The sequence below is a fragment of the Paramacrobiotus metropolitanus genome, unplaced genomic scaffold (genome assembly GCF_019649055.1).
Source record: "Paramacrobiotus metropolitanus isolate TYO unplaced genomic scaffold, Prichtersi_v1.0 Parri_scaffold0000091, whole genome shotgun sequence".
Classification (NCBI taxonomy): Eukaryota; Metazoa; Tardigrada; class Eutardigrada; order Parachela; family Macrobiotidae; genus Paramacrobiotus; species Paramacrobiotus metropolitanus.
The window spans coordinates 560233-587642 of record NW_026570311.1 but is presented as its reverse complement, the minus strand read 5'-3'; the positions used below and the strand labels follow the sequence as shown (position 1 = coordinate 587642).

Here is a 27410-nt window from a genome sequence, read left to right as displayed (position 1 = left end):
GTCACGTACACGCCGAGACAACTGCGCAGATGGGGAAACCGGACGAAGACGGCGATGATGGGCGGGTTCAGCGTCAAACACAAACAGCAGAGAACGACGTCGAGATTTTCATTGAAAATCCAGCTGTGGAAATAGGAATAGTCTGTGTACAGTTCATCGAGGATTTCGGTAAGATTAGCAGAATCTTCAGTAGAATTTGTTTGGTTAAAGCTGCTATTGGCATAAGTAGCCATTATTCCGAAAGCAAGCAGGGACCGAACATTAACGCCAAAGTGGCAGTGGTTTTGCTTATTAGTCTTTCTTATTAAAAGCGGTAGGGTTATTTTGTGGTTACGGCGCAGGCACGGATATGCACAACAAAAATATTACGGCAGCCACATAATGCAGCTGATCTATCCAAAACTGCAACAGTAATGCAGCATACAGATTCAGGGTGAAGCACTAATGCAGCTTAAAGATTTCGAGCAGAGATGCTTATCGGAAATGGATCAGGAAAACCCACGTCAAATGAAACATTGGATCCCAGCACTTCAGTTGTTTAATTTATCGATAGCAAGAACTCTGGTTTGTGCCGTCATGCCACGTTTCTTTCTCGGTGCATTACGGGATGACGTTACCAAACTCTGAGTGCAGCAAACTGTTTATCTTTGCCGGCTTCTCGGGAGATCACGCGGCTTGACTCGACACAGGTCTCAGTGCTTAGTCTGTTGGCTGAAAGTACTTAACGAGAAGAGCATTGCTGACGTGGACGACAAACATCCTGTTCATGTCGGCTGATGATCTCCTGGTTTTTCACTCGCTGTATCCATCAGGCGCTGTATTTGATCGCTTTCCACTATCCTTTGCATGGAGTCAGCACCGGATTTAGTAGAACCTAGGCGGAGCCGGTTTCCCTAGCTTAGCCTGAAAAATCTTTGATTTGTCGGGAAGCAGCTGTACGGTTAATGTGTTACCTACAAGGCAAAAGCGCAGTTGTGTATGGGCGATCCGCCTGTTTTGTTTTCTGTTTTAACGCAGCGTCGGCTAAGTGATGACGTCCTTTCCATGCTTTCTGTTGATTTATGTGGCAAATAAACAAGTTTCGGGAGCCGTAGTCGGGACTTCTTCTCTTGAGCGTTCTCCTTGATGGATAGAACGTAATTGGTGACTTGCTATTTCGTTGGCGGAAATTCTTCGACCATTAATAAGTCGAGGTACCGTGTTACTAAACCGTCTTACTTTTCTTATGGATCTTTAGCGTTTCCTAAACTTTTTAGGGTTTCTTTATTTTTTTGGTTTCTTAAGGTATAACTATAGAACCTCCTGTTTCTTTTCCAGTATCGTATACAGTAGCACGACCGGAAGCAGCATTACTTCTACTGTACAAGCTTGTCCCGTAATGTCCATCGCATCAGAACAGCGAACATTACAAATTTACGTGTTGCGCGTAAATTCGTACTACGGCACGCCACGCCACACTGTTCAAGCACGTAACATTCATTTGGCTGGCTGGTGGCTTGGTGCACGCCAGATAATTAAATTTTAATGATAATAATAGTAACTGCCTGGCTGAAGGTGGTTAGAAAACGGTCGGTGCAGTAATGGACAATCTAACTGCGGAGCGCATTTAGGCAATCCGATAAACGTAGTGAAGTGGCCATCGTTTCAAGCGCAAATTTCGCGCTAGCTGTACCTTTACGATGGAAATTACGGGACAAGCTTGTACACGTCTCTCGCACGGTTTACCGTACGCGTCATCTACATTAAGGCCGATGACCAGTTGGCCGAAACATAAGAATGTGGTAGCTACGCTACACACAATGATAGTGTGTGCCGCAAGGCATGTTATGAGATTAGTGCTCGTATGTTCTAGATGTTTCTGGTAGCGAGTTATGTGACCAGTGAGCAAGCGTTATGCAAGCAGTGAGCTTGCAGGTTTTGCGCCAGCTATGAGTTTCTCGCGCGCATATAAAAAGCGCGCTCGATGTGTTTAGAGCGGCTGGCTGTGAAGCGGTGTTGAGCCAGTTGTAAATAAATGTAGCGAGCGCCTGGGTTGCCGGTATGTATAGCATAGGTGCATAAGCGAGTCGCCCACAAGTACAAGTGACCAGCTATGCCGAAATACCCAAGCAGTACTTATGTGATGTTACATATCGGTGCTTTTTCATTTTAAAATTGTCCTGAGACCTTGACCACTGGTCATCTCGATGACCATCACAATGCCAACTTGAAATTATCTTAAAGCGCTTGTTGAGATATTTCTGTCATTCCAGCTATTGACATATTCTGTGCGAATTTCTAGTCATGTAATATAAACGGCATTATACGTGAAGGGGATATTGGAATGCATTTCCCAGCTGGGAGAAGGAACCACTTTGTCCAAGAAAGCGTTTTCGGTAAAAAATAGTTTGAATAACGAGGGCAGCTGTTACGTTACTTGCTGCGATTTGTCACGAGTTAATACCTGTGTAGTACGGTCTGCAGCGAACCTGTGCTTTTTTCCGTAACGCGCTCTTCAGCATGATCAATCATCACGTCTCCTACTGACAATGATGTGGGCATGGCGTATTTACCGGTAGAATTGTGGCAAGCGGTCTTTTCTCACGTGGACACGCCTTGTGGTCAGAATCGGAGCAGCTCGACAGCGACTGCAGCCAAGCGATGATATAAGTTGCGCGTTGTGGGATGTGCTGGAGGCGGCGCTGCCGATGCCGAGTAAACAGCAGTGGCATGAATTGGTGCGGCGAATGACGGTGGGCCAGAATTACGCGTGGCACGCTGTGAAGAATAGCGGACTGAATATGGTCCATCCATTGCGAGTAATGAGAAGAGTTTGCTGGTTTCTCCATTAGGAGATCCTTCATCGTTTCGAGTTATCAAAGCGCCATGTGTCACCAGCAATACGACAGGCTGTCAGACAGCAAGTAAATAACACTACACTGTCACTACAGCGCAAGCAGATGGCAATTGTTTCAAAGCTTGCTCGTCATTGCTCTGATCTTTCGATCTTAACTGTGGTCCAATGGCTTACTGTACTGTGGCTGGAGCTCTGAAAAAACTGAGGAGGATTTCACATTCTCGGTCTGGTTATCTGCAGAAACGGGTTCTTTTATGAAGTATTTCACACGACAGTTCATGACCACACTTTACGCCCGCTAACGATTTTAAAAGGATACTAATGAAAGGTCAGCCGTGTAACGATGATTGTGATTAAATAAGATTTTATGTTTTTGATTGTAAGGGCGGGACGCCCGCCCTCACAGGTAGCTGATTCGCTGTTTCTGGGGATTTCCACCCCGCACGGCTGACCTTTCATTAGTGCGTTTGATATGTAGTCGTGTTATGACTGTGTTATATGAGATGCCGCAGCGGCAAAGGGACCGAACCACTGGGAACCTCGCGTAAAGATTCCCAGTGGTTAAAACAAAAAACAAACATAAAACAAAACAACAAAAACAACAAAAATAAACAAGCAAAAATACAGAAACAAAAATAAAAGCAAAACAAAAATAAAACAGAAAACAAAATACCGCTTCCTGAAAAAAACAAACAAAAATAACAGCAAAAATACCGCTTCCTGGAAGGATCACAAAAGTTAACTCGAGGCCCCTATGGCATAAATCGTATGTCACCTCGTCGCTTCTTCGGCTAGATACAGTTTTAGCTCTACTTGTACATTCTAACAATGTCATCTCCGAGCGTTTTGGAAATAAATGCAAGCCACATCGTTTAAACCTGTCGACTCGGAGGAGACCGTGAAAAAATGTGCGCGCCCACGAGGTGAAAAACTACTAAATGATGCGGTAGTCAGTAATGACATTCCCTTTCAGCACACATTTACAGGAAACAGGAATAGCCTGTGAAACAGGACACGCACAAGCTTTTCCTGTTCGCACTCAGACGCACCTGCTGCCCGCTGCGATTTGGGTAGATGTACATTGAAATACAGGTAGATTTAATTTTCTGGTCGCAGTGGCACTATGTAACCCTGTGAGACCAACAAGTTTTGCGATGTGGTTAGGAAACTCAATCCACCTGCGGCAGCTTGGATGTTTCCATTTCCGTATAGGACTAACCAAGACAACCAGACCGATCCCTTGTGGCAAACGCTTAAATCAGTTCCAAAAACGCGGCTAAGCAGTTTTTATTAGCGTAGTAGCAAACTATCTGTATATATTCTGCCATTTTCTCGATCGCGGAAGCCTTGTTTTTAGGGATGCGAATGCAGAAAGGTATGAGGAAGATGACTACATATTGCAACAACAGCCTATCTGGCTGCTCTAGCTTCTAGTGGGGTGACGATCAGTCTTTACCACGATTATGCGGCTGTTGGGATAAAAGGTGGCACAGCCGGCAACGATGCTGGCCGAGGACGCTCTTACTGATGTGACACAATTGCACCGGTGGTTCCAATTGGGATGACACAGGTTCATCCCAAGCGGTCAAACGCAACAACGTAACTCAAGGCATGTTTAATGACAAGGCGTTCAAGAAACGGAGCAAGGTTTAGGGCAAGAGTTTAGGACAAGTTGATCAAGTAGATGGTGCAAGCTGTAGCAAGCTGAACAAGACTGAATTCTAGAAATTCATGAGAAGGAGAAGTACCCGGTAAAGTGCACACAAATTCATAACGCGATGGAATGAATCATAACTGGGTGGTCTTATCGCTCGTACAAATATTATCACTAACAACATGTACGATGGTGAAACAGGGCGCTGAGGAAAGAGCGATAAACAGCCAGAAACATGCTTTCGAATATCTCCACTCTCCAGTATTACCTAGCGTGATGCAAGTAAACCGTTTTTCGTAAACGAAATTATTCAATCAACCTTTGATGGCGCTCCGCAGGCAGTGTCATGCTGTCATACAATGGTAAGTCTCAAACGGTCAAACTTTTTCAATGGATTCATCCACAGAGTATTACAATATTCTAACCACTCCCTGGGCTGGATAATCATACAGCCGAGGTGCAATTACTTCGCCACAACATGGAGTTACATCTAAGCAGTTCGACCGTTAAATTTGGCTTACGCTTCTGCTGTACTGAACAACAACAAAACAATCTGACTGTGTAGGTATGTGCATGTTACACCAGCTTGCGGCACTCTTTGTTGTCGATATGTCCCATGTTGGTCAATGCACCACAGTAAAACTGCACCCCTAATTAGATGCTTTGGAAAGATTAGCAAAGACCAAGAAGGAAGGTCATGCACTCGCACTTCCGGGATACAGCGCTCTTTTGCAGATATTATCCTAAATAATCCCCGAGTTAACTCGGTTCAACAAGTGTTATTTCAGGAACTTTTAAGGATGACATTGGCAACCATCCGTCGCTCATCCGGTTCAAGTGACATTTCCGTCAGACAATCCATGGAAGGTTCTTACGGCAACGTTCTTTACGACATCTGGCAGGTGTTTGTCATTAAATTTTATGAAATCGCTACAGTGTTTACAATTAACAAAGGCTTGTGCATGCGGGCAGTATTGTTTCCTGTGAGTCTGTGACTGCATAAGAAGGTTGCATAGACGTAAACAGCGTTTCGTAGCCTTAATCTGTATTTCAGCAAGCGAATATTTATCATTCTGGCTTACAGCTTGTTGTCAAGACAGTATCGTCTCAGTGTTTTGCGTCTGTGTCTGCATAACTCCGTTGTAAGACGTAAAACCCTCGAGATAAACAAAATGAACAGAACCGAGCCCGCAGCGAACATTTCAGTCATGCCAACATTCAAAATTTCGGAAGCTGCACTAAACTGGAGCGCCTTTCCAGTCTGGATTCTGATCATTACTGCAGCTGGGGGCATAACAAATTGCATAGTTTTGCTAGCGTTTCTAAGGGCGAATTCGAGTTACACACCGTTCAACATCTATCTCATCAACCTGATACTGGCGAACTTGTTGCGTTTACTAGCAGTTGGACCGCTGGACGTCGCGATCACCTTGTTCGATAGATGGCCGTTCGGGTACGCCGCCTGTACTTACTATGTGTATATGGAATACGTCATCAGCTCTGCGATTACGCACAGCCACATGCTCATCACCGTCAACCGCATTTGGGCCGTAACCTTGGCAGGGGATAAAAGGTGGCAGTGGCACCTGCCACTGGCAACTGCCACCGGCAGTGGCAGCTGCCACTACGCGTTCTGGCAAGCGATAAAAAGTGGCAACTTGAAAAATTAAAAACCAGCTTGTAAAGATTGTGCCATTCACGATAAGTTCTGTTTGTAGGGAGAATCTGTGTACTTTCACAAGTGCAAACTATAGACCTTATTCCTGGACACCTCAGCTGAGGCAGACCCCGAGTCTCATAGATTTAGTATGAGACCTCGATCCAGGCCCGTGCTCAAGCTCGGACTTGGACTACGAAAACTTGGACTTGGACCACAATTAACTCGGACATGGACTGCTAAAACTTGGACTTTTAACTTGGACTTTTAGAACTTGGACTTCTAAGCTTCAACTTGGACTTTCTTAGGTTTCGTAAGTATCTCAGGGCTCTTAGGTTTCGTAGGATTCTTAGGATTCTTAGGTTTCTTAGGTTTCTTAGTTTTCTTAGTTTTCTTTGGTTTATTATTCTTACTATTTTTTTCTAAGGGGAAGACCAATTTAGAAGTCCAAGTTGAGAAGTCCAAGTCCAAGTTAGGAAGTCCAAGTATGGTCCAAGTCCAAGTTTTAGTAGTCCAAGTCCGAGCTTGAGCGCGGGCCCTCGATCCACGGTCGGGTCCACGCACAAACTCTATGCTTTGTCTACGAGAAACAGAAATGGCGATAACTTTTCTCTGTCATCCTTAATAATAACTTTCTTGGTATCAAAAATCTTGCCATTTTTTTCTTATTCTTTTGAAATGCGGGTTGAGTGGTTTTCTTTAGAAATGTGTAAGACACGTCACACAAGCGATCTTGTTTAACATTTGAGTCTATAGAGAAAAAGGTAGCTATCGGTCTCAACGGCTGTTTCAGTTATTCTGCGTTATAGATCAAACTGCCGTCTCTTGTTGGCTGGCCGTATTGCACAGGCACGATTACGGATAACGAGCTCTGTTACCCCTTGCTCGGGTGCATCGAGCTCATTTACTCCATCCTCGTACCTAGTGTACATTAAAAAATAAAGGCAGGCGCGCTCTTTGTCTGCCAGAATCAATCGCTCTGTTCTTTTCCCTTTCGTTGCCTTACCACAAGTCTGGGACAGATGTGTCCCATTAATCAGAGGGCAAAGGCGCCTTGCAATTCGGCTTGCACTGCGTCCGCCGCGGCTCTTCGATTAATTTGATTGCAGTACTTATTTACTATTTACACTTTACAGAGATCTACACAGGCACACTCGACAGCGTTCGTGTTGAATGAACATGAAGATTTCTTAAGGAATTGCATGTACCAGCAACTATAAGCGCTCGTATCAGCTTTCGTGCACTGCGAGCACTGAAGCGAAAAATTAAACACTACACGACGACTTTTCTAAATTTTCGTTTTTTTTATGACAGATATGTTTCTTATTTCCCTCCTTTCCTCTTCACAATCCTTCCTTTGTCAAAGAAGTTTGTTTTACACTACGCTTATCAAGGGGTGAAGCATTATAGTTAGTTCAGTCATTCAAGACATGTGTCAGGATGTCATCCATGATCAAACGATTTTTCGAAATTCATTGGTTTAATTTAAATGCACGAATGGAATGCTTTTGTAATACCGTCGCATTACCGCGCTATGATTGTAAGCGGCACTGATTTGGGGGCATTTCGTGAGGGTTGCGTTTGCTGAACAGCGTTGCAGCTCTCATTGCAGTGGAAGGCGCAGGCACATGGCTCAGGCTGAGGGTCTCCCTGTAGGCACAAAGATTCTTCCTGTGGACCTTATCGTTGGATCACAGAACTGTCTCAAGCTGATTCTAAGTTTTTCTAAGTTGCCACGTTTTATCGCTTGCCAGAACGCGTAGTGGCAACTGCCACTGCCGGTGGCAGTTGCCAATGGCAGGTGCCACTGCCACCTTTTATCCCCTGCCCGTAACCTTTCCGGTCAGCTACCGAAGCCACCACACGAAGGCGGTGGCTTTCGCCATCTGCCTGGCCACTTGGATATACATTAACGCTCTCCTGCTGCCGGAACTGATTCGCGATGCGATGTATTACCGTTTCCTTCTGGATATTCCTTACTGTTTAGTGAACTCCAGTCAAAGCCGCACACAGTGGCAGTTGCTAACATTTACGGAATTCTGGTTTTACACATTGCCACAAGTTGCAATTTTCTTTGGTTTTCCGTATATTTTGCTGAAGCGAAGACGGCGAAGGCAAGTCAGAGCAGCGCAAAGAGAAAATGACCTTGCCTTAGTGAATCCATCTGCAGCGGCCGGCGGCAACCAAACCGTCCGCCGGCGATCGGGCGGCTACAAAGTTCTCACCATACTTACCATCACGGCAGGTATCTGCTGGCTGCCTAATACGGTTTATTTAAAGCTCGGTTTACTATACAGATACAGCAACACGGTTTTCAACCAGATTGGTGCTACCATGATGCTCCTGCAAGCGACACTGGATCCAATCTATATTACCGCCGGTTTGGAAGATATCCAGACGACACTCCGAGGGATGCTTCGTTGCACAGCTTCACAGAATTAACACTTAAAATCTGAATGCAGTGCACCTTGCCATAACATCATGACGTAATAAGTACAGAGTAATTCAAAGACTCCGCGTAGAGGTTCTACCTAGTATGAAAAATGATTAGGTAATCGATGGAAATGCAGCAAAATCATAAAAGCATCGTAACGGCATCGGAAAAACATCGCAGTAATGCTTGTATGGATACACTTGTACAGATTCACGCTGTTCACAATTACAGATGCACAATTTTTTTTCACACGTATCAGTTTTACAAATATATAACCGCGTAAGGAATGCAACCTAGTAAATGAAAACGAGCCAAAGAAACTAACGTGGTACATGAGGAATACAGGGCTGAACTGTCAGGATTCACTGGAATGCGATGAAACAAATGTACAAAACTCGTACTCGATGGGAGCCCTAGGAGAAGCTGCTAAGGAAGTGGTCAGTTTCTTTGGACGTCTGATTAGGGAAAAGACAGGCGAGAGCAGATCCCCGGTCTTTCTTAAACAGCGCATTAGTTTGGCTATCATGAAGGGAAATGCCGCAGCAGTTTTGGGCACTTTGCCAGGAAAGAATAAGATTGTTAATGGAGAATTTGGCTGTTTTTTTTCAATCTTAATACAGCAGTGTATAGTGTATACAGCTTAGGACAAAAAAGACGCATAATCCCACCCACAGCATTCCGAACGCATGCAGTGCAGTGCGCTGTACGGCTCAGCTAAAATATCCGATTGTCGTACAAGTGCACTTGCCACATGCGTACAGATATCTGGGTGTGGGGTTATGCGTCTTTTTTGTCCTAAGCTGTACGTAGTGTTGTTGACCTACTGTGAATGTGAGACGCTGTAAAACTATTAAAATTTAAATAATAAACTCGTACTGAAAAATTAGCGTGTAGGAATTTTTTACAGTACGGGAAGCGGGCAGAATGTTAAACGTGGCAGTGGCACCTGCCAATGGCATGGCAAGCGATAAAACCTGGCAGCTACCACATAAAAAATGTATTCACATCAACCAATGGAACCACATGGACATGACAGCGTGTCGGCATGAGAGAGCGCACTTGGTTCACTTGGGTTCCATGGTGGTTCCATTGGTTGGTTCCATTGGTTCCATTGGTTCACGGGGCTTAGAGGTAGCATGACAGCAAGTCGGCATGTGAGAGCGCACTTGGTCCGCTTGTGGTTCCATGGTGGTTCCATGTGGTTCAGAACCAATCCACTAATGTCCTAACTTGGACATTCTCTCACTGGGACGAGACCTGGGACAGAGAGAGCTCTCGGGACAGAGGAGATCGACGAAGAGGCCATCTTCCGCCACGTCTACCACGCGTCCGTACCGCATCCGCTGATCGCTGCCCCGAACGTCCACGGCGTTGTCGCGATCCATTCCGCTGGGGAAGCTTCAGGCCTCTCAGCACTGTGCGGAAACGGATTTCTGTTGCAGAATATGGGCACAGCGGACTACAGTAAAGTGGAAGGCGTAGTGTTACAACCAACCTATGTATCTGTAAAATGACCAATAAGACGAGGAAAAGTGTATTCGTAAATAATGGCCTATACAAATTACTGCTCAATTAGAAACAGAAAACAACACTACCTAGTAGTGTGCTTTTGGATGGCAAAAGGATTTAAAACGGCATGGGTCCGTCGCATACCACAGCTTACTGCGCACCAGATTAAAATAACTGGATGTTTCGGACCAAGAGTATCGTGTAGTGCGCTGCGATATGATTGGTTTTGAAAATAGATTGATAAAAAAGGGTTTTTGGGAGTGCCGTGTTCGCAAGTACGATTTACGTATTTTGATTTCCAGCGCGCTAATCAGCCGAGAAAATTATGTATTACTATACAACACCTCTCGTAAACTAATCAGCCGAGAAAATTATGTATTACTATACAACACCTCTCGTAAACTACAGAAAGGGAGCGCAAACTATTTTCTTCGTACCAGTTGCAGCAAAATGCAGCGTACACTTTTATGAGACCATGCTTTACATTGCGCTACGAGCGAACTCCACGTAGTCGAGCATAATAAACTGGTTTCGAACAGGATCACTTGCTGTACTCTGTACAGGCTATTATGGGATACGGAACTGAGCCATCTTTTTGTCTAAAATTGCAATTGTTGATTCTTCGCTGCTCCCGGCAGCATGATTCTGCAGCAGATTATATAGGGGGAAAAATGTGTCTAGCCGAATCAATCCCTTGTACTTCTGATGTAAGCCAGCTGGTGGTTTACGTTGTGGGTGCACAGCGTCTTATGTAAAGCGCTGCTATTAAGATTTGAGGTACTGATAACAGATAAGCAGCACTCGTACAACTGCAGGTAAACAGGCTAAGACTGCATTATAGCCCGGATCTGCCTGGTGCAGCTAATACCACATGTACCGTCAGTGCCGCACTGCCTTAATAGCAGCGCTTTACATAAGACGCTGTGCACCCACAACGTAAACCACCAGCTGGCTTACATCAGAAGTACAAGGGACTGGTTCGGCTAGACACATTTTTCCCCCTATATTATAGGCGCGGTATTTTCGGAAAATTTACCAGCGACCGTCGTCAGTTACCGATTTTAGCCGAGATTTCTCGGAAGCTGTGACCTTTGCGTGGAGCACTGTAGAACGACTGTAGTTGGAACACGTTTTCTCGTACGAGTGAGTGTCCGTCAAATACAGTGTTCTCTTTTGCCCAAATGCGCAAATTTGCGAAACTGTTATTATTAAGGTATCCCACGAAAAACATTTGAGCGACACCACAGACTGAGAGACTTTTGCTGATCCCAAATGTCATATTATCCCATTCCAGTGTGTGCCTACACGGTTGATTTGTGGATCGAATAGGGCTTCCCGACTAGAGCAAACCCAAAACCCACCACATTGAACTGTTGGCACGGCACAGGTCCTTACTTTAGATGCTTCTTCTGATGCTTCGATTAGAGGTTTACAATAGAGCGACCGGAGAGTGAATCTTTTTAACCAATGTTAAAATTACGTTAATAGGCAATTGTAAGCTTAAAACATAAAACAGCGGCCCCACGTGTAGCGTAAGTAGATACTAGTTTGATAAGTAGATACTAGCGTAAGTAAAGTAAGTAGATAGCGTAAGTAGATACTAGTTTGATAGTTTGCCAGCTGAACCTCTCCAAAGCATCCAAAAAGCCTGGGACACTGTCGCAACCCTGCGTTCACTCTCTCACCTTTCGACACTCCGTGTCTCTGCCACGGAAATTGCACACCTGAAGGCGGTGTCGACTCCTGAATCCGGTTATTGGATCCACGCCTTACCAGCTGCTTGCTTAGGCAATCTGCTGGAAAATATTGATTTTCAAACCAGTGTCGCTCTACGATTAGGCGCCCCAATAGTCACCCCTCATGAGTGTAATTGCGGTGAATGGGTGGACGAGTTCGGGAGGCACGGAATGCGGTGTAAACGATCAGCTGGACGTTTACCTAGACATGATGGCATCAGCAGAGAGTTCGCTCGCGCGCTAACGACATGTGGTTTCCCTGCCAGAATGGAACCAAAGGGATTAGGCATAAAAGTTAATAAAAGGCCGGATGTCGTTACGCTCATCCCATGGGAAAATGGCAAACCACTCGCAATAGACGTGACCTGTGTGGACACCCTGGCAGGTTCGTATATTGACCGTACCACCGTCAACGTCGGTGCCGCAGCGGAGCTGGCGGAAACGAAAAAGCTCGCGAAACATGCGTGGCTTCAGCCAAGGTATAATTTTGCCGCCGCGGCTTTTGAAATATACGGACCCTTGGGCGACGGAGCTAAGAAACTGGTCGACAGAATCGGACACCTCGTCGCAGCCGCTACCGGACAACCTCGCGCGAAAAATTCTTCCGGCAGCGGATCTCCATACAAATTCAGAGAGGAAACGCTTTGTGCGTGATGGGCACAATACCGGATCACGAGAAGCTAGAGGAAATATTTTTGTCATAGCCTTTTAATACTGCCTTTTTGTTGTTGACCAGATTTTTGTGTTAAACCGGAACATAGATACCATCCTGCCCATCAGTAGAATTATCCAACTGTACGGCAATGGTGTATTATCATGATTATAACGTTGTAATTACTGTTCAAATGTGCTCTAGTGCGCTAAGTAACTAGTGCGCTCTACATACAGTATTTCCCCTTTTCGTTTGATAAAAAGAACATCACCGCATTATATCGTACATGATTCATGAGATCAGGAACAATACTCAAAACATGTAGGAAATCAACAAACAGACCATTTGGTCGACCAGACCAAACAGACCAGACCAGCTCACCCGAAAAAGTCCTAAAAAAATAATTCTTATGACCGCAGCCAATTCCATGTTCGGACCACTGCGACAACAATTGTATGCCGCACGGAATGTATGCTCAGCGCGAAAAACACCGGATCCAGAATGGGCTGACAGAGCATCAACAAGCAGGCAATCCGATACTCGAACCCATTGACCAACATTGAACCAGTCAAAAACATATCGTAGACGACCAACATTGGCGTCGAGCAGATAACGGTGCTCAGTGTCAGCGCAGTCAGCGTCATGAACGGACGAATCCGGAAAAACGGTTTCTTCTCTACCAGCTGTACAGTCTGTACCTGAAAAATGCACAACGAGCGAATCAAGTGTGCCATGCTTAAGTCTCGTTCCTTACACTTTAGAGACACCGTTTCTCGACGGATTTTGCCGAGTTAAAACAGATGTTTTAGTATATCCATCCTATTTATACAAAGCTCAACAAGTTAGTGGCCGTGACTGACCCCAACAACAATGCCATAGTGCAGCGTTACCTGTTGCTCTTTCGGAAAATATATCGCATCTATGAATGCACGCCGGCTCAAATTGACCGAATAACAGTTCAGCAACTCCGCCTGCTTCTCGATGAGCTTCTCCTTGCGGCGCTGTTCCCTCCGATACAGCCAGAACAGTGGTGGGTAGCTGACAAGGATGAAAACCATGGGCACATTGTGCACCATGATCTGCAGTGCCGCCCAAAAAGCAGTCACTGTCTCATTGCCAAAGATAATGATATTCCGGCCGCAAGCAGAGGATTCTTCGAGCGAGAAGAAGCGATCCCAGAGAATAAAGGGAAGATAAATGAGATTGGTGGCCGCGGCCGTCGCCAGAGACAATATCCAAGCCAGCGCCGGCGTGTGGAGACGCTCGTATACGGCCGGGAAACTGAGGGCCCATAAGCGCGACAAGGCGATCAGCGCGTGCATCTGCAGCGGCATTGCCAGCAGCACTTCGCGAAAATAAACATAAAATACACAGTAATCCCAGTCATCGCTGATATTCTGGAGGAAGAACGACAGATAAACCACCAGGAGATAGCTGATGCCCTGCAGAATGTTACAGCCGGCCAGAAAGGTCACGTACACGGCGAGACAACTGCGCAGATGGGGAAGCCGGATGAAGAGGGCGATGATGGGCGGATTCAGCGTCAGACAAAAACAGCAGAGAACGACGTCGAGATTCTCACTGAAAATCCAGCTGTTGAAATAGTAATAGTCTGTGTACGATTCATCGACGACTTCGGTAAGATTAGCAGAGTCTTCAGTAAAACTGGTTTGGTTAAAGCTGCGATTGGGATAAGTGGCCATTATTCCGAAAGCAAGCAGTTACTAAACATCAATGCAAAAGTGGCAGCAGTTGTGGTTTTTTGCTTATTAGTCCTTGTTATAAAAAAGCGGAAGCGCTATGGTTATGTCGCAGGTACAGGTACGCACAACAAAAAGGTTGCGGCAGCTACATAATGCAGCTGATATGTCTAAAAGTGCAACAGCAATGCAGCCTACAGATTGAGAGCAGAGATGCTCATCTGGAACAGATCAGGAAAACCCACATCAAATGCAACAGTGGTGTCCGGCACTTCAGTTGTTTAATTTGCCGGTACCAAGAACTCTGGTATGTGCCGTTATGCCCGGTTTTTTTTCTCGGTGCATTACGGGATGACGTTACCAAACTCTGAGAGTGTGAGTGCAGGAAACTTTTTATCTTTGCCGGCTTCTCGGAAGATCACGCGGCTTGGCGCTACACAGCCCTTAGTGCGGAGTGAAAGTACTTAACGAAAAGAGCAATGCTGACGTGGACGACAAACATCCGGTTCCTGTATTCTGTCGATCTTCTGGTTTTTCAGTCGCTGTATCCGTCAAGCCGTGTATTTGATCGCTTTCCGCCATCCTTTGCGTGAAATCAGCACCGGATTTTTCAGAACGTAGGCGGAGTCGGTTTCGCTGGTTCAACCTGGAAAATCTTAGAGCTTCGCTGGATCAGCCTGGATGCAGCTGTATGGTTCACATATTATGATGCACTGCTTGGAAGTGCAGATGGGTACACGTGATTTGCCTCTGCTTGCCTTGCGTACACGTGATTTGCCTTCTTGTTTTCGCGCCAGGGAGCCAAAGTGATGATGTCTTTCCCCGGCTGTCTGTTCAATTATTGGCAAAATAAAAAAAAATTTGGGCCACATCGTGATTTCTCGTTTTGCGTTTTCCAGTGTAGGAGGTGACCCGCCATTTCGTTGGGGAAAATGCATCGCCGAAACTTAATCAACTTTGTTTGTCTCAGTTTTTTCAGTTGTCTCAGTTTTTCTAGTTGCTTAAAGATTTTTAAATTTATTCCGAATACAAGCAGTTATTGAACTTTAACGCCAAACTGGCAGTTATAATTGTTGGTGGGCCCGGTTGTGGTTTTACTTAATTAAAAATTCCAGATCTTTGCTACCCACGAACAAACGAAAATAAACAAAAATCACTGCTATAATCGCAAAACCCGTCCTCAGAAACGCCACCAAAAAATGCCACCTTTTTTTAAGAAATTCATTGGACGCAACAATAGCTTCTTGTACAGCGCAAAATTGTGGAAATGATGCTAAATGCATTTACAAGAAACGTGGTATTTTTTATGATTTTCACCTATTAACTGTCTCCAGTATTGGTACGGATTACTTCAGCATTCTTGCGAAGCTGTGATAATCATGGGGGTATCATTTGAAAAACTGTTAAAAATAATCATGTCATTTTAAAGTGCAAACTATGGAATGCACACCATCGGCATTTTTCCCTTACTTGCGGTTGTTATAGTCCCGGACTAGAGAAAAATTTACACCCATCGAAAGAAAACTGTAGCCATTATTCCCAATCCTAGCCAGGGCATCACAGTCCGGTGATCAGCTGAATTGCACAAATCGGTGTTGCAGTAGCAGTGTTCGTAGTGAGTACTATCAATCGCTCCCGTTGCACATTCCACTTTTGAATTGACATTCGGGTGGATTCGGCAGCCTTTCTTCATGCCTAAATCCCCAGTTCATATACTTAATTATGTCACTGACAGAAAATTCAATATTAGATTCAGAAAATTCAATTCAATATTCAAAAAATTCAGTATTCACTAACATAAACAGTTGCAGATAAAAATACGGGTGTGTGATGTATAATATACAATCTTACCAGTCAGGGCGAGGAAGAGATCAGCGTTGTTAGCGTCCTGTACAAAAGTCGTTTTCACGCAGACCATCGTTAGAGACGATTCAAGAGGCGGCGGACAGGTGACTTCTTTATCGTCTTGACTAATATCGTGTCGAACGTAGCATTTCAGTGCTGATATTTCTCCTACAGAACACAACATTAGTATACTGTAGGTTTATCAGTTTATGTATACAAAAAAATACGGATAGCGTAATTTTCTTTAGTATCACTGAAGTAGAAAGAATTTCTTTCTAGGCATGTTAAATTTACCGACAGCCATTGTGCCAAGAACAATCAGTACGAAACCGATGCGCGACATTTCGGGATATTTTTAGCGGTATTCTTTGCTTAACGACAAATTCTCTTGTGTAATAAATAGGTCAAAACAGGTTTGCGAATGATTATTGTACAGGCAGGCCGCAAAAGCATGACATTTTATACCCATAGCCTCTCATGTACCCTCACGCATTGCGTAACTGATTTTGTCAGCGTGGCAAACAATCGTGAACCATTCTGGTAATAATATTTACGGGAAACGCCGATAAGGATTACAATACTTCATTTACTACGGTTTCGGAACGAGAATGCGGAGAAAAGATTGCATTTCTGTCTGCTGTTCCTAATCTGGTAAGCTAGGTAAACAATTCAGGATAAACAAAGGAGCGAAAAATGAACGCAATTTCGACTTGTTTTAATGGGATTCACAATCACGTATTATCGCTATGTGCCATGGTGCCTGTAATGCGACGCTGGTGTGTTGCAACAAATTAATTAGAAATAACGCCGTCGGTTGGACATACGAGTACCTACTACCGCGTTATCCTGGAAATTTTTTGCATGTGCAGCTCATTTACAGTAAAACCTCGCTTTTACGTACACCCTCCGCACAGAAAAATTCGTACGTAACTAAGAGGTGTACGGAATTCAGGGGCATTTTACCGCTTGTACAATAACCTTGGTACGCCCTTAACTGTACTCAATTCAGAGGGTGTACGTGCCTAAGAGTGTACGTAATACCGAGGTTTTACTGTATGTGCAACTTATACCGGCAATTGAACTTACATATATGAAAAAAATTCTTTATATAAAAAAATTCTTTGAAACCTAAAAATTGTACTCGTACCTTGTTAACTGAAAAACCCAAAGACAATCGCGTGATGTGTTCGCAAACAAAGCTATTTGGCGACGTTTTCGGATTTAATTTGATCGATTGAAAACGAACTTATCACAAAGATTATGCGCATGGCGATCAGTCCCTATCAAAACACACAACGTTCTGTCTCACATCTGCCATTCAGTAAAGCGCGTTATCAGAGGATAACCGAACGAAAAGAATTTCGCTGGCGTGATACTGAAACCATGAGCAACGCAATACAACTTATTAAACCTTATAAACAAATACTGCAAAATTTGTTGTCGAAGACTAAAAACGTTTTCGCAACTTTCTCATAAGTTTCATTGCCCACGCTCCGCTTTACAGTGTCTAAAGCTAGATCCAGAATGGATCCAGAGACAGAGACCTAAACGGGATAGATCCTGTGGAGCGAGCAATGCGATCTGGATTGCGAGCTATGCGGAAACACAAAACGTCGCACCGCTAATTGCTAACTTTTTAATATTGACAATTCTGGAGCACAGAAAATCAACACTGATCGGCGCAGCTCGATCGTCAAATCGTGGAGCCAATTCCACAGTGTGCATCACTGTGCAGCACGTGCTATGCCGCGCCCACTAGCCAATCAGAGGCGAGACACAACACAGACACGTAATCCATGGCGAGTAGCGTCACGAGTGTGAACGCTAGTGAACCCCCGCTCACAACGCTAGTGAACCCCGCTCACAAGTGTAACAGTGAGCAATGTGGGAGCAGATACCAGTACAGATGTTCTGTGATCTTGTGCGGACTACCGTACCATTTCCGTTTATTGCAAAGGTCAAATATTCGCCGAAACTTTTATTCAGAATCGCAATCCTCAAGTCTCTGTATAAGAATTACACTGTAGACAGAAAGCTCGCAGCAGCTACTTGGTAATCCCAAGCAAAACGTCGAAAGGGTAACGGCAGCCGAAGTAAGCAGTCGTTTACCAATCAGGTTATTTGGCATTTGACGGAAAAATCAGAAATTCGAAATATTTACTGACTATACAAATAAATCGTGGGTAGGTTTGCTACATGATTATTTAAGCGTACAGTGTGAATACTGTGTGATCGCCGTATTCACTAGCAACTACCAAGACCCCACCAACACAAACGCGCTGATTTTGTCCGTAGATTGTCCTGAACGAGAAACTGGTATGCACAACGAGAAGAACAACGAAGCCGCTGCGTTTACCTGATTCTGGTTGCGTCGGTATCGCTCAATGCGAAGCTCAACCACGAAACAAGCGGCCACGAGCACGCACAGCCGTCCGCGATGCGGAAGGCCGTGCAGCGCCGGCAGCTGGTACCCTTCCTCGTGCCGGGGCACGCTGCTGATTTATGCGTTCCGCCGCCATCTCTTTCAGCTGGTCCCTCTCAAGCAACCCGTCGCGCCGCTCATTCCGGACTTTCTTATGATCATCCCGCGGAAAGTTGTCGACGGAGATACGAGCACGTGAACGACCGGGACCCGTCTCCGGCTGATCGCGATCCGTGTTGTTCAAACCAGGGCTCAGTTCGCTGATGTTTGGGGTGACAATTTCCACGTTGCATCCAGCAGGCGCACACCCGTAATCCGTTTCTTCGTATGGGGGATAAAGTCCATACTCTCCCTCTTCCGGCAAAGCATCGGGAACCCCATCATAGTCTCCATACAACAAATCCATAAAAACGGTAATCACGGCAATACACAACAAAAATCCCATCAGCTTACAGAAGTAAACGCCCATCTCCTTACAGCCTGAGGTTGTCGGTGTTACAACTCCCGGTTCGCTGACCGGGTGGTGCAGTTCTTGCCGCAATTGCGCCGCGCTGGTTCTCTCCGCGCTATTATAGCACAAACAGCGGCCGATACATTCCGCCATGCCCGCTGGTGCCCCCTCCGCTACGACAGGCACATACCCAGCGGAGACCATCAGCGCGAACTCCTCCCCCTCCACGGTACTCTCAACCTGCTTCACCTGGTGCGGCGCGTCAACCTGGCGCAGCCACATCTCCCCGCGACCCATAATACAGTGCACCATTTCCGCCATAATACAACCCACACTCCAGATGTCCGTCCCCGGTCCCGGATGGACGAGGAGGTTATGTATTAATTTGAGGTACATTTCCGGCGACATGTAGCGGTAAGTGCCGCGGGCGTGCGTCATCTCGTCGATCTTGGTGTCATCGAGACAGAAAGCGGTGTCGGCGATCTGGACGAAATCGTCCAGGTCCCCGATGACCAGGACATCACGTGTCTCGCTGCCGTCTTGAGTCACATGGATGAAGATGTTCCCGGGTTTGAGATCGCCGTGGATAATGTTGTTGCCGTGTAAATACGTAAGGCCGTCGGCGATCTGCTGGGCATAATCGGTAATCTTTGCCACATCGGATGACAGCCAAGCGACGGAACTGTTGTCAGGAATACTCTGACGAAGCTGAGTTTTTTCTAGCAGTTGCTTCAGACGATAAGTCAAGTCTCCGCCTACAAACGAAGGGACGCTTTTAAACCGTACTGTTTTTTACCGTACTTTTAAACCATACTATTAAACCGTACTATCAAACCGTACTAATAAACCTCACTTTTTCTCGATTACCTTTATAAAGATCCATCAGGAGGTTCACCGTGATGAACTCTCCGGATAATCCAGACTCTACGGTGATCTGATGATAGACAACTATGTTCTTATGACTTAGTTGCATCAACTTTGCAAACAGCTCGCGCATTTTGTCTCTGGCGGACTCCTTCGCAAACTGGTGTTTCTTGAGATTAGTCACCTTTAGTGCCGCAGTTCGTTCACTGCCATCATCGCTTGTCAGCGTTACTTCGTAGACATGGCCGAAGGTGCCATTCCCGATATGACGAACGATCGTGTACCGGCATTCCCACATTGTGCGAAATTCCTCCGCGTTGAACGCCTCCTGGTCAGCCATGAATGTTCTACAGGTGTTGTTAAGTGAAACTGATAAAAAAGTTTCGCTTCTGTCATTTAATTCAACGGCCTAACGAAATAATTTTAACACACCGATTGGGAATGCTTATAATTTAGTACAAAAGTTGACGTGTAACGCTCCGATTACTCGTACAATTTGACGTTCCAACAATTCAGCCCATTGAACGTAGACTACGGTACTTCGTATTAATAAGAACCCAAAATAACGACGAAGTTAGTGTGATATCATTCATATCAGTCGCAATCTCTCAATTCGTCAGATCAAAGTGTCATCCATTTCCGGTTACTGCTTTCTAAGCACATGGGACAACGAAACAAATAAATTCACTACTTAACATGCAGCTTGTTATTCAAACGTCACTTTACGTCAGCTTAATACGGTGAACCGGTGTTTAAATGCAATTTGCGCGCTGCAAGAGCGTCTGCCGGTGCACCTAGGAGGCCTGAATGTGAAAATCGAGGAACTTCTGCAAAAGGAGTAGTTCATATTATTTGACAAACCATTACACCTAGGGGCCGTGATGCAGTACATCAGCTGCTTTCATCTACTACGAATACTAATCCAGTATTAAACGATACAGTAAGAGTCGAATTTTGCAAAATACTCGTATTATTTGTTTAAGCTCCTTATTAATTTAATTTAACTGCAACATTGTCCACGATACGACATGAAGTCCCACACAGCATCATCGTATATAAAATTGATTTAATCGTGTAACAACAGACAATCTCCATAATTTTTTTATTCTTATGTTTAAGTGATGTGGCAAGAAAGCCAAAATATGTCATACACAAATATCACAGTGTACGACATAATATCAGAATCTATTTTGTGAATGCACGGTTAGGAGAATGCTGGCCAAGGAAACATTAAGCAACTGCATTAAGTCAGTAGTTCTAGCTTTAAGTAAGAAAACGTTGCGATTTGAAAGATTATAGAGTAAAACGATCAGTATCGCAAACGATCAGTGTTGGTTTTGGTAAACATCTGTTTCGCATCAAACCATTCACATGTGACGCAGAATGGTGTAATTGCTGGTCAGTAGCGTGTCAGAAAAACTACGTGCCAGTTCCAGATCGGTTTATGGATCTTTAAATACTGCGCTTGCTGTTTAAAAAAAATATGTTGTTAATTTTTTATTTGTGTCCTGAGTTTGCTGAATCACATTTAAATAAGTCATGACCACCTCATAATGCGTCGGCAACGTGTTTTTGGGATTAGTATTATGAATAATGAGTAAAGGCTATCTTAGGCAAATGTATACTATCAATCTCAATCTCGACAAACGACATGGATATCTGTCGTTCATTATTTTTCGTCTGTTTAGCGAAGCCTTAGCAAGTGTACCCGGGTACACGGCCTGTACATAAATTGCATCTTGTGGCTCCAAATCAGTTAATAGAGTCACTGATAGCAAATAAAAGCAAAACAACTTTGTGGAACGACAGTAATATAAATTAAAGTGAACGATATAACTATTTGTAAGTGGTTAATTTCCGCTCGAACGGCGCTTAGCATTGACCAAAGCGGCACATGTGCTATTGTAGCCACTTATCAAGACTGTGCAGTGTCTGCCGACCCTCACAGCAGCCACAGTCCCCGCGCCGCCGTTTGTTTTTGCACTTCAACTAGGAAGTACAAGGTTACACGCGACAGCTTCTTCAACTGCAAATCGCGCAGGCCCTCCAAGCACCACAGCTTCCCTCTGTAATGCGACCATGGACGCGGATCAAATGACTGCGTTGCACACAGTATCTGCAACATAAAGCAGTTCAGTGCTATCGAAGTCGGAAAGGATTACATTGTACTGGCGACAGATTTAAGAAAACATAAATATCAATTTCACCTTGCATACGGCTTTCTCGAAGTAGAACTGTGTACTGGAATCCCGACACACCGTCAGCCAGTGAAATAGCTTTCTCAGCTCCTGCTCATGGGGTAGCGGCAGTGCCGCCTCTAACGCATCCCAGAATTCGCGACCACTGCAATCATCATTTCCCGGCAATCTCAAGGTACCGATATTAATCTTCGAGTGCGCTTTAAATCCCCGCGGCGGAGCGGTGTAAAACTCACAGTCCAACACCACCACGCAGTCGACTAGGTGGACAGTATGGCAGTGCCAACGCTGGTATTTCGCAGTGAACTTCTGCAGCCAGTAGTACGTGTGTTCCGCCGACTGATGCATGGCGCATTCGGCTCGGCAACTAAGCAGAAACTGCAGTCTGACGCGGTGCAGATGCACGGTACGCAGGCGGTTGCCGAGCTGGTGATCCACCGCATACTGGATCAGGTCGAAAACCATCCGCGCATAGTGCCTGCTCATTCCTTCTGTTTCCTGAAGGTGTGTTATGACAATGCGTTCTATACCTGGTAGCAAGCATTTAAAAATAGACGCTAGGGATGGATAATGGCCGAATCTGCCCTCCTTATAATTATCGCGGATGACAAGCGTGGAACGCAAGGCTGGCGCATCCAGGAGCCGATTCCACGTGACGCAAACAACGCGCAGCTTTGTCTGTGTCACGGTGTCCAAGTGGGAGAAGACCTCCTGCCACAATTCGGCCGGTAACGGCATCGTCACACCGATTTCCTTCGCCTCAGGCTTACTTTTTTCAGCTGAACGCCTGAACAACCGGAAAAACTTTTTATGGAAACGGTCATCCCTTTCCTGAAAACCGTACCACACGCCAGTACTATAGCGAACTTCATATTCAGCAGAACATCAGTGGGCGAAATCGGAACCCGTGCTTACCGAAGTACCGCCATCCGATGCGGTTGACCTTTCTGCATGACCGACCAGATGTTGGGCCGGTAACGCCAATGTCTTGCCGTTGTCGTTAACCAGAGTAGTAAGAGGATATTTAACGATTTTGAGCAACTGCTTATGGAATGGGATAACAAATTTCTGGAAACCGTACCCCAGATTTACTAGAAATACTGTTGGAAACTTTACGTTGTACAAAGCCGAACATCCCTTACCGACAAAACCTTCCTGGGTGAAATACTCCTTTCTGCATTACCAAGCTTGTAAATGTAATGCAACTTGCCATCCACCAGTTCAACCATGAAAACTGGGGAAAGGAGGCACAGACTGTAACTATTCAGCCGTTTGACAAGCGCCCCAGACTCTTCGGTGGTCAGTGAGCGATATTTCTTGCCTAGATCCACGCTGCGCTTAATAAATGAGCCCTGCTGGACGGCTGGAACGTTGGCATCCGGAACGGAACGAAGGCGTTGGGCGGGGATGAAATCGCTGCACAGCGCGCCGCTGTCCGGACTCCGCCATCGGACAATGGCTCCTCCAGCCTTATCCCATGGTCCCTGGCAGCTTATTTTTCCCGGCAGCCAGATCCACGGACCGGAGGGCGTCTCGGGCACGAGGACCTCCAGCGGGTACAGAGTGAACAAATGTTGCGGGGCGGATTGCTGCAGAGTATACAAACAGGTCAGATCTTTGGAGCTGGTTAGATGGGGAAGAAAGACGCTGCTGAATGGCGCGTATTCACGTCGGTGGTTGCGACAGAGCAGATCGATGATGAGTCCGTTATCTGCCACGTCTACCACACGCCCATACCGCATCCGTTGATCGCTGCCCCGAACGTACACGGCGTTATCGCGGTCCATTTCACGGGGCAACGTTGATGACGTTTAGGTACAAAATGGCGGAATTGGAGAGCGGTTCTTGTACTGAAGATGCTAGGTTCGAATTTCGTTTGTCTGATTAGAGTTGACTCGGCTACCAATAAATATTGTGACAGTTGCACATGCTCGAAGAATACTTTTTAGTGCAGTTTAAACCCCGTTGTAAACATATCTGTACGGGTAACACACAACTTGTTGTCAACGTAGAGCTACAGCAGCGTTAAAGGTAATCAATAATCACTAAATTTGAGATATATATCCGCCCAAGGCCTATTAAACCCGGAATCGGAATTTACGTAGTTAGCTGATATATATCAGGTTTACACGGTTCATTCCGCTGGGCAGGGTTGACGTCGTTGGGCACAAAACAGGGGAAATGAGGAGAAGCTATGTTGCTCAATGTACTAGGTTTTACATTGTGCTCAATGTGCTCAATGTGCTAGGGGAAATGGAGCGCCGTTCTGTTGCTAAAGATGCTAGGTTTTGTTTATCTGATTACAGTAGAACTTGACCGGGTACAAATAAATATTATGATCCTTTCTTCTATACACATGCATATGCGAGGAGAATATTTGTATACCATACTCCGAAGTAACCATACTGTATTGTGTATTTGGATGTGCAACAAGTAATTGGTAATGCACATGAGCAACCGCAGCGTAGTGCTAACGTTGAGATGTATATCTGCCTAAAGGCTATCAAAACCCGGAATCAGAATTTTCGAAATAAGTTGGTACAGTGCATCAAGTTCGCGGATCTACCATACTGTACTGTAATGGTTGTGTACCTATATACAGACACATGGCGGTATTTACTGGTATACTCTACATACAGGAAGTATGATACAGATTCCGCACAACACTATCGTCCTAACACGTGGTTGGTACAGGCATAGCCACCATGGTTATCCCTTAATCAGTTTTTAGAGGAGTTTTTATCTTGTGGAAGTGGAACAACGTGCAGAATTCCGTGCCTCCGGACACACAATCCGGAAAGCGAGTACGTAGCAAAATGGATCAGGCTCTCACAAAAGCCGCTTTCCTCCCTCCGTCGTCTGCTTGTGTAACTGCACGAGGAAGTGCAAAGAAATCCGCGACAATTTTTTCAGTTGTACCCTAAAGCTTCCCAGGCCGTCCACGCACCACTTTCTATCGCTGTAGTGTGACGACGGGCGCGGATCAAACGATTGTACTGCACACAGTATCTGCCAAATAAAGTAATCAGCTCGGTGTATTCATACAGCGTCAAACTGGTAAACAAACAAAAATTTAAATTTACTGGCAGTTAAAATAGAAAGGTTTAAGGTAAGTGTACCGGTACATTGTGCCAAATTCGTGTACATGTACAACCCCAAACACTTTTTTGCAATAAAAATACTTATTTTTGACATTCTGTTGCCAACTGATTTGTCTACACTGGTGTAAAAATCGTTTGTGGGCGCATTTCCGGTCGGAGTTTCATGCGTAAAATAAAACTCTGCATTTCAAATTCAGCACACTTCCCTAAATTAAATGCCATGTTTACCTTGCAAACGGCTTTCTTCAGGTGGCACTGTGCATCCGAATCCCGTCTCATTACCAACCATTTCCCTAGCGCGTTCAGTTCCTCCTTGCGCGGCTTCGGTAAGGCACTCTCCAACGCCTCCCACAACGCGCAGCCGTCCTTATCATTGCGCGGTAAGCGCGCGCTGGGAATTCTATATTTCAAACTTTACTTTAAATCCCCGCGGCGGATCGGTATAAAACTCGCAGGCCAGCATCGCAGTCGTCTTGGTGGATCGTATCGCAACACCAACCGCGGTATTTGGTAGTGAAATTCTGCAGCCAGTAGTACGCGCGCTCCACCGCCTGATGCAGGGCGCATTCGGCCACGAGACTGTGATCGACACTGCTGTCCAGCACGAAGTCCAGTTTGACGCGCTGTAGATACACCGAACGCAGGTGGATGCCGCGGCGGTGCGCAGCGATGAACTGCATCATGTCTGCAAACATCATCGCGTAGTCCATACTCATCCACTCCCCGTCAAGGTGGTGGGTTATGGCAAGACGGTCCGTGCCGGGGCGTAAGCACTTATAAATCGACGCCAATGAGGGAAAATGGCCGAATCTGCCATTCTTGTCATAATCATCGCGGACGGTGATCGTAGAACGCAGGTCTGGCGCATCCAGGATCTGGCTCCACAAGACGCACACCGCACGCACCTTCGTCTGTGTCACGGTGTCCAAGTGGGAAAAGACCTCCTGCCACAATTCGGCCGGTAAGGGCATCGTCATACCGTCATCCGTTACCTCGGGCTTCTTTCTTACAGAAGGGCGCCTAAACGATCTGAGCAACTTGTTATAGAAGCGGTTCCCGCTTTCCTGAAACCGTACAAGGCACCAATACTACAAAACCAAGAAAACCAAGCATAACATCTGCCGGCGACCGCAAAACCAGAACTCGTTCTTACCGAATTAACGTCTTTGGACGAAGTTGCCGGCTGGCATTCGGCTGGTAACGCGATCATTTCAATTGCCGGGGTTGTCGTGTCCGGGGGATCATGGACCATTTTGAGCAGCTGCTTATTGAAGTAGTTAACGGATTTCTGAAAACCATGCAACACATTGCTAGTACAGCATAGTCTACCGTCTGGCTTATGAGCGTTCGTAACCGGCAAAACCATCCGCCGGCCCAAAAAAACGCCCGACATAATTTTTGCCGCCAAGTATTATTCTAACTCTTCGATATTTGGAATTTCACTCCACTCGGACGGTATTGCCAGACTGTGCATTGTGGCGCGGACGGCTTTGCCGGAGTGTAAATCCGGGGACGGCGATAGACACCGTTCATTATCTATCGCGGCAAACGCAACCACAAGGGCACCTGCCAGACGGTATACAAAACAGAACATCTACCGCCGGAATCCGAGCTCTTTCTTACCGACAGTTCCGTTCTGGACATAAGGCTTTCATTATAACTGAGCTGGCAAATGTAATGCAACTTGCCGTCCACAATGTCAGCAATGTAAACCGGCGAAAGCAGAAATAGGTCGTAACTATTCAGCCGCTTGATGAGCGCCTCGGCTTCTTCAGCAGACAACAAGCGATACTTCCTGCCCAGGTCCACACTGCGCTTGATAAACGTGCCTGGATGAACGCATTGGCTGGAGTATGCATTAGTGTAGACGTCATCCATAACGGGACGCAGGCGTTGGACAGGGACGAAATCGGTACACCGCTCGCCGCTGTCCGGGCTCGTCCACTGGACAACGGCCCCGCCACCGTCTGGATATTGTCCTCCGTAGCGTATTTTGCCCGGGTGCCAAATCCACGGACCGGAAGGTGTCTCCGGCACCAGAACCTCCAGCGGGACACCGGATCGTTGTAGAGTATACAGACGGACGAGATCCTGGGAGCTCGTCAGATCGGGGAAGAAGACGCTGCCGAACGGCGCGTATTCACGTCGGCGGTTGCGGCAGAGCAGGTCGATGAAGAGGCCATCCTCTGCCACGTCTACCACACGCCCGTATCGCATACGCTCATCGCGGCCCTGAACGTACACGGCGTTATCGCGGTCCATTCCTCTGAGCCGGATTCACAGAAAGAATTAATATTAATGATAAAAATGTAGCATCATCGGAGTAGATGCTCTGCAACGTATTCTCTAAA

The 27410-nt window shown here is 45.8% G+C and overlaps 4 protein-coding genes across 9 annotated transcripts; 1 reads left to right on the top strand and 3 right to left on the bottom strand.

Annotated features, from left to right (window-relative positions):
- Nucleotides 1–5676: 5676 nt before the first annotated feature.
- LOC129596512 (thyrotropin-releasing hormone receptor-like) lies at nucleotides 5677–8589 on the top strand. The gene is made up of 2 exons (XM_055493811.1): nucleotides 5677–6038; nucleotides 7976–8589. Exons 1-2 carry the CDS (start codon nucleotides 5699–5701, stop codon nucleotides 8587–8589), a joined length of 954 nt encoding a protein of 317 aa, XP_055349786.1. The 5' UTR covers nucleotides 5677–5698.
- Nucleotides 8590–10892: 2303 nt separating this feature from the next.
- Nucleotides 10893–17672, bottom strand: LOC129596514 (uncharacterized). 3 transcript variants are annotated; one of them, XM_055493814.1, is made up of 4 exons: nucleotides 17171–17672; nucleotides 16030–16191; nucleotides 13369–15873; nucleotides 10893–13176 (listed from the first exon to the last, which is right to left on the bottom strand). In XM_055493814.1, the coding sequence occupies exons 3-4, from the start codon at nucleotides 14179–14181 to the stop codon at nucleotides 12886–12888; spliced, it is 1104 nt and encodes a 367-aa protein (XP_055349789.1). In that variant the 5' UTR covers nucleotides 14182–15873; nucleotides 16030–16191; nucleotides 17171–17672; the 3' UTR covers nucleotides 10893–12885. The 3 variants fall into 3 exon arrangements, with proteins under 3 accessions (XP_055349789.1, XP_055349790.1, XP_055349788.1); XM_055493815.1 differs by lacking the exon at nucleotides 17171–17672 and adding an exon at nucleotides 16318–16528 and having other exon boundaries at nucleotides 10893–13297; XM_055493813.1 differs by lacking the exon at nucleotides 17171–17672 and adding an exon at nucleotides 16318–16528.
- A 362-nt stretch (nucleotides 17673–18034) lies between these two features.
- LOC129596513 (uncharacterized) lies at nucleotides 18035–20291 on the bottom strand. The gene is made up of 2 exons (XM_055493812.1): nucleotides 19764–20291; nucleotides 18035–19651 (listed from the first exon to the last, which is right to left on the bottom strand). The coding sequence occupies exons 1-2, from the start codon at nucleotides 20098–20100 to the stop codon at nucleotides 18417–18419; spliced, it is 1572 nt and encodes a 523-aa protein (XP_055349787.1). The 5' UTR covers nucleotides 20101–20291; the 3' UTR covers nucleotides 18035–18416.
- A 1134-nt stretch (nucleotides 20292–21425) lies between these two features.
- Nucleotides 21426–27399, bottom strand: LOC129596464 (uncharacterized). Of its 4 annotated transcripts, none has more exons than XM_055493746.1 (5): nucleotides 27103–27399; nucleotides 23101–23505; nucleotides 22874–23026; nucleotides 21968–22789; nucleotides 21426–21876 (listed from the first exon to the last, which is right to left on the bottom strand). In XM_055493746.1, the coding sequence occupies exons 1-5, from the start codon at nucleotides 27319–27321 to the stop codon at nucleotides 21703–21705; spliced, it is 1773 nt and encodes a 590-aa protein (XP_055349721.1). In that variant the 5' UTR covers nucleotides 27322–27399; the 3' UTR covers nucleotides 21426–21702. The 4 variants fall into 4 exon arrangements, with proteins under 4 accessions (XP_055349721.1, XP_055349720.1, XP_055349722.1 ...); XM_055493745.1 differs by lacking the exon at nucleotides 27103–27399 and adding an exon at nucleotides 24088–24294 and having other exon boundaries at nucleotides 23101–23857; XM_055493747.1 differs by lacking the exons at nucleotides 21426–21876; nucleotides 21968–22789; nucleotides 22874–23026; nucleotides 23101–23505 and adding exons at nucleotides 24429–24967; nucleotides 25288–26147; nucleotides 26213–26347 and having other exon boundaries at nucleotides 26683–27399.
- Between the last annotated feature and the right edge of the window lie 11 nt (nucleotides 27400–27410).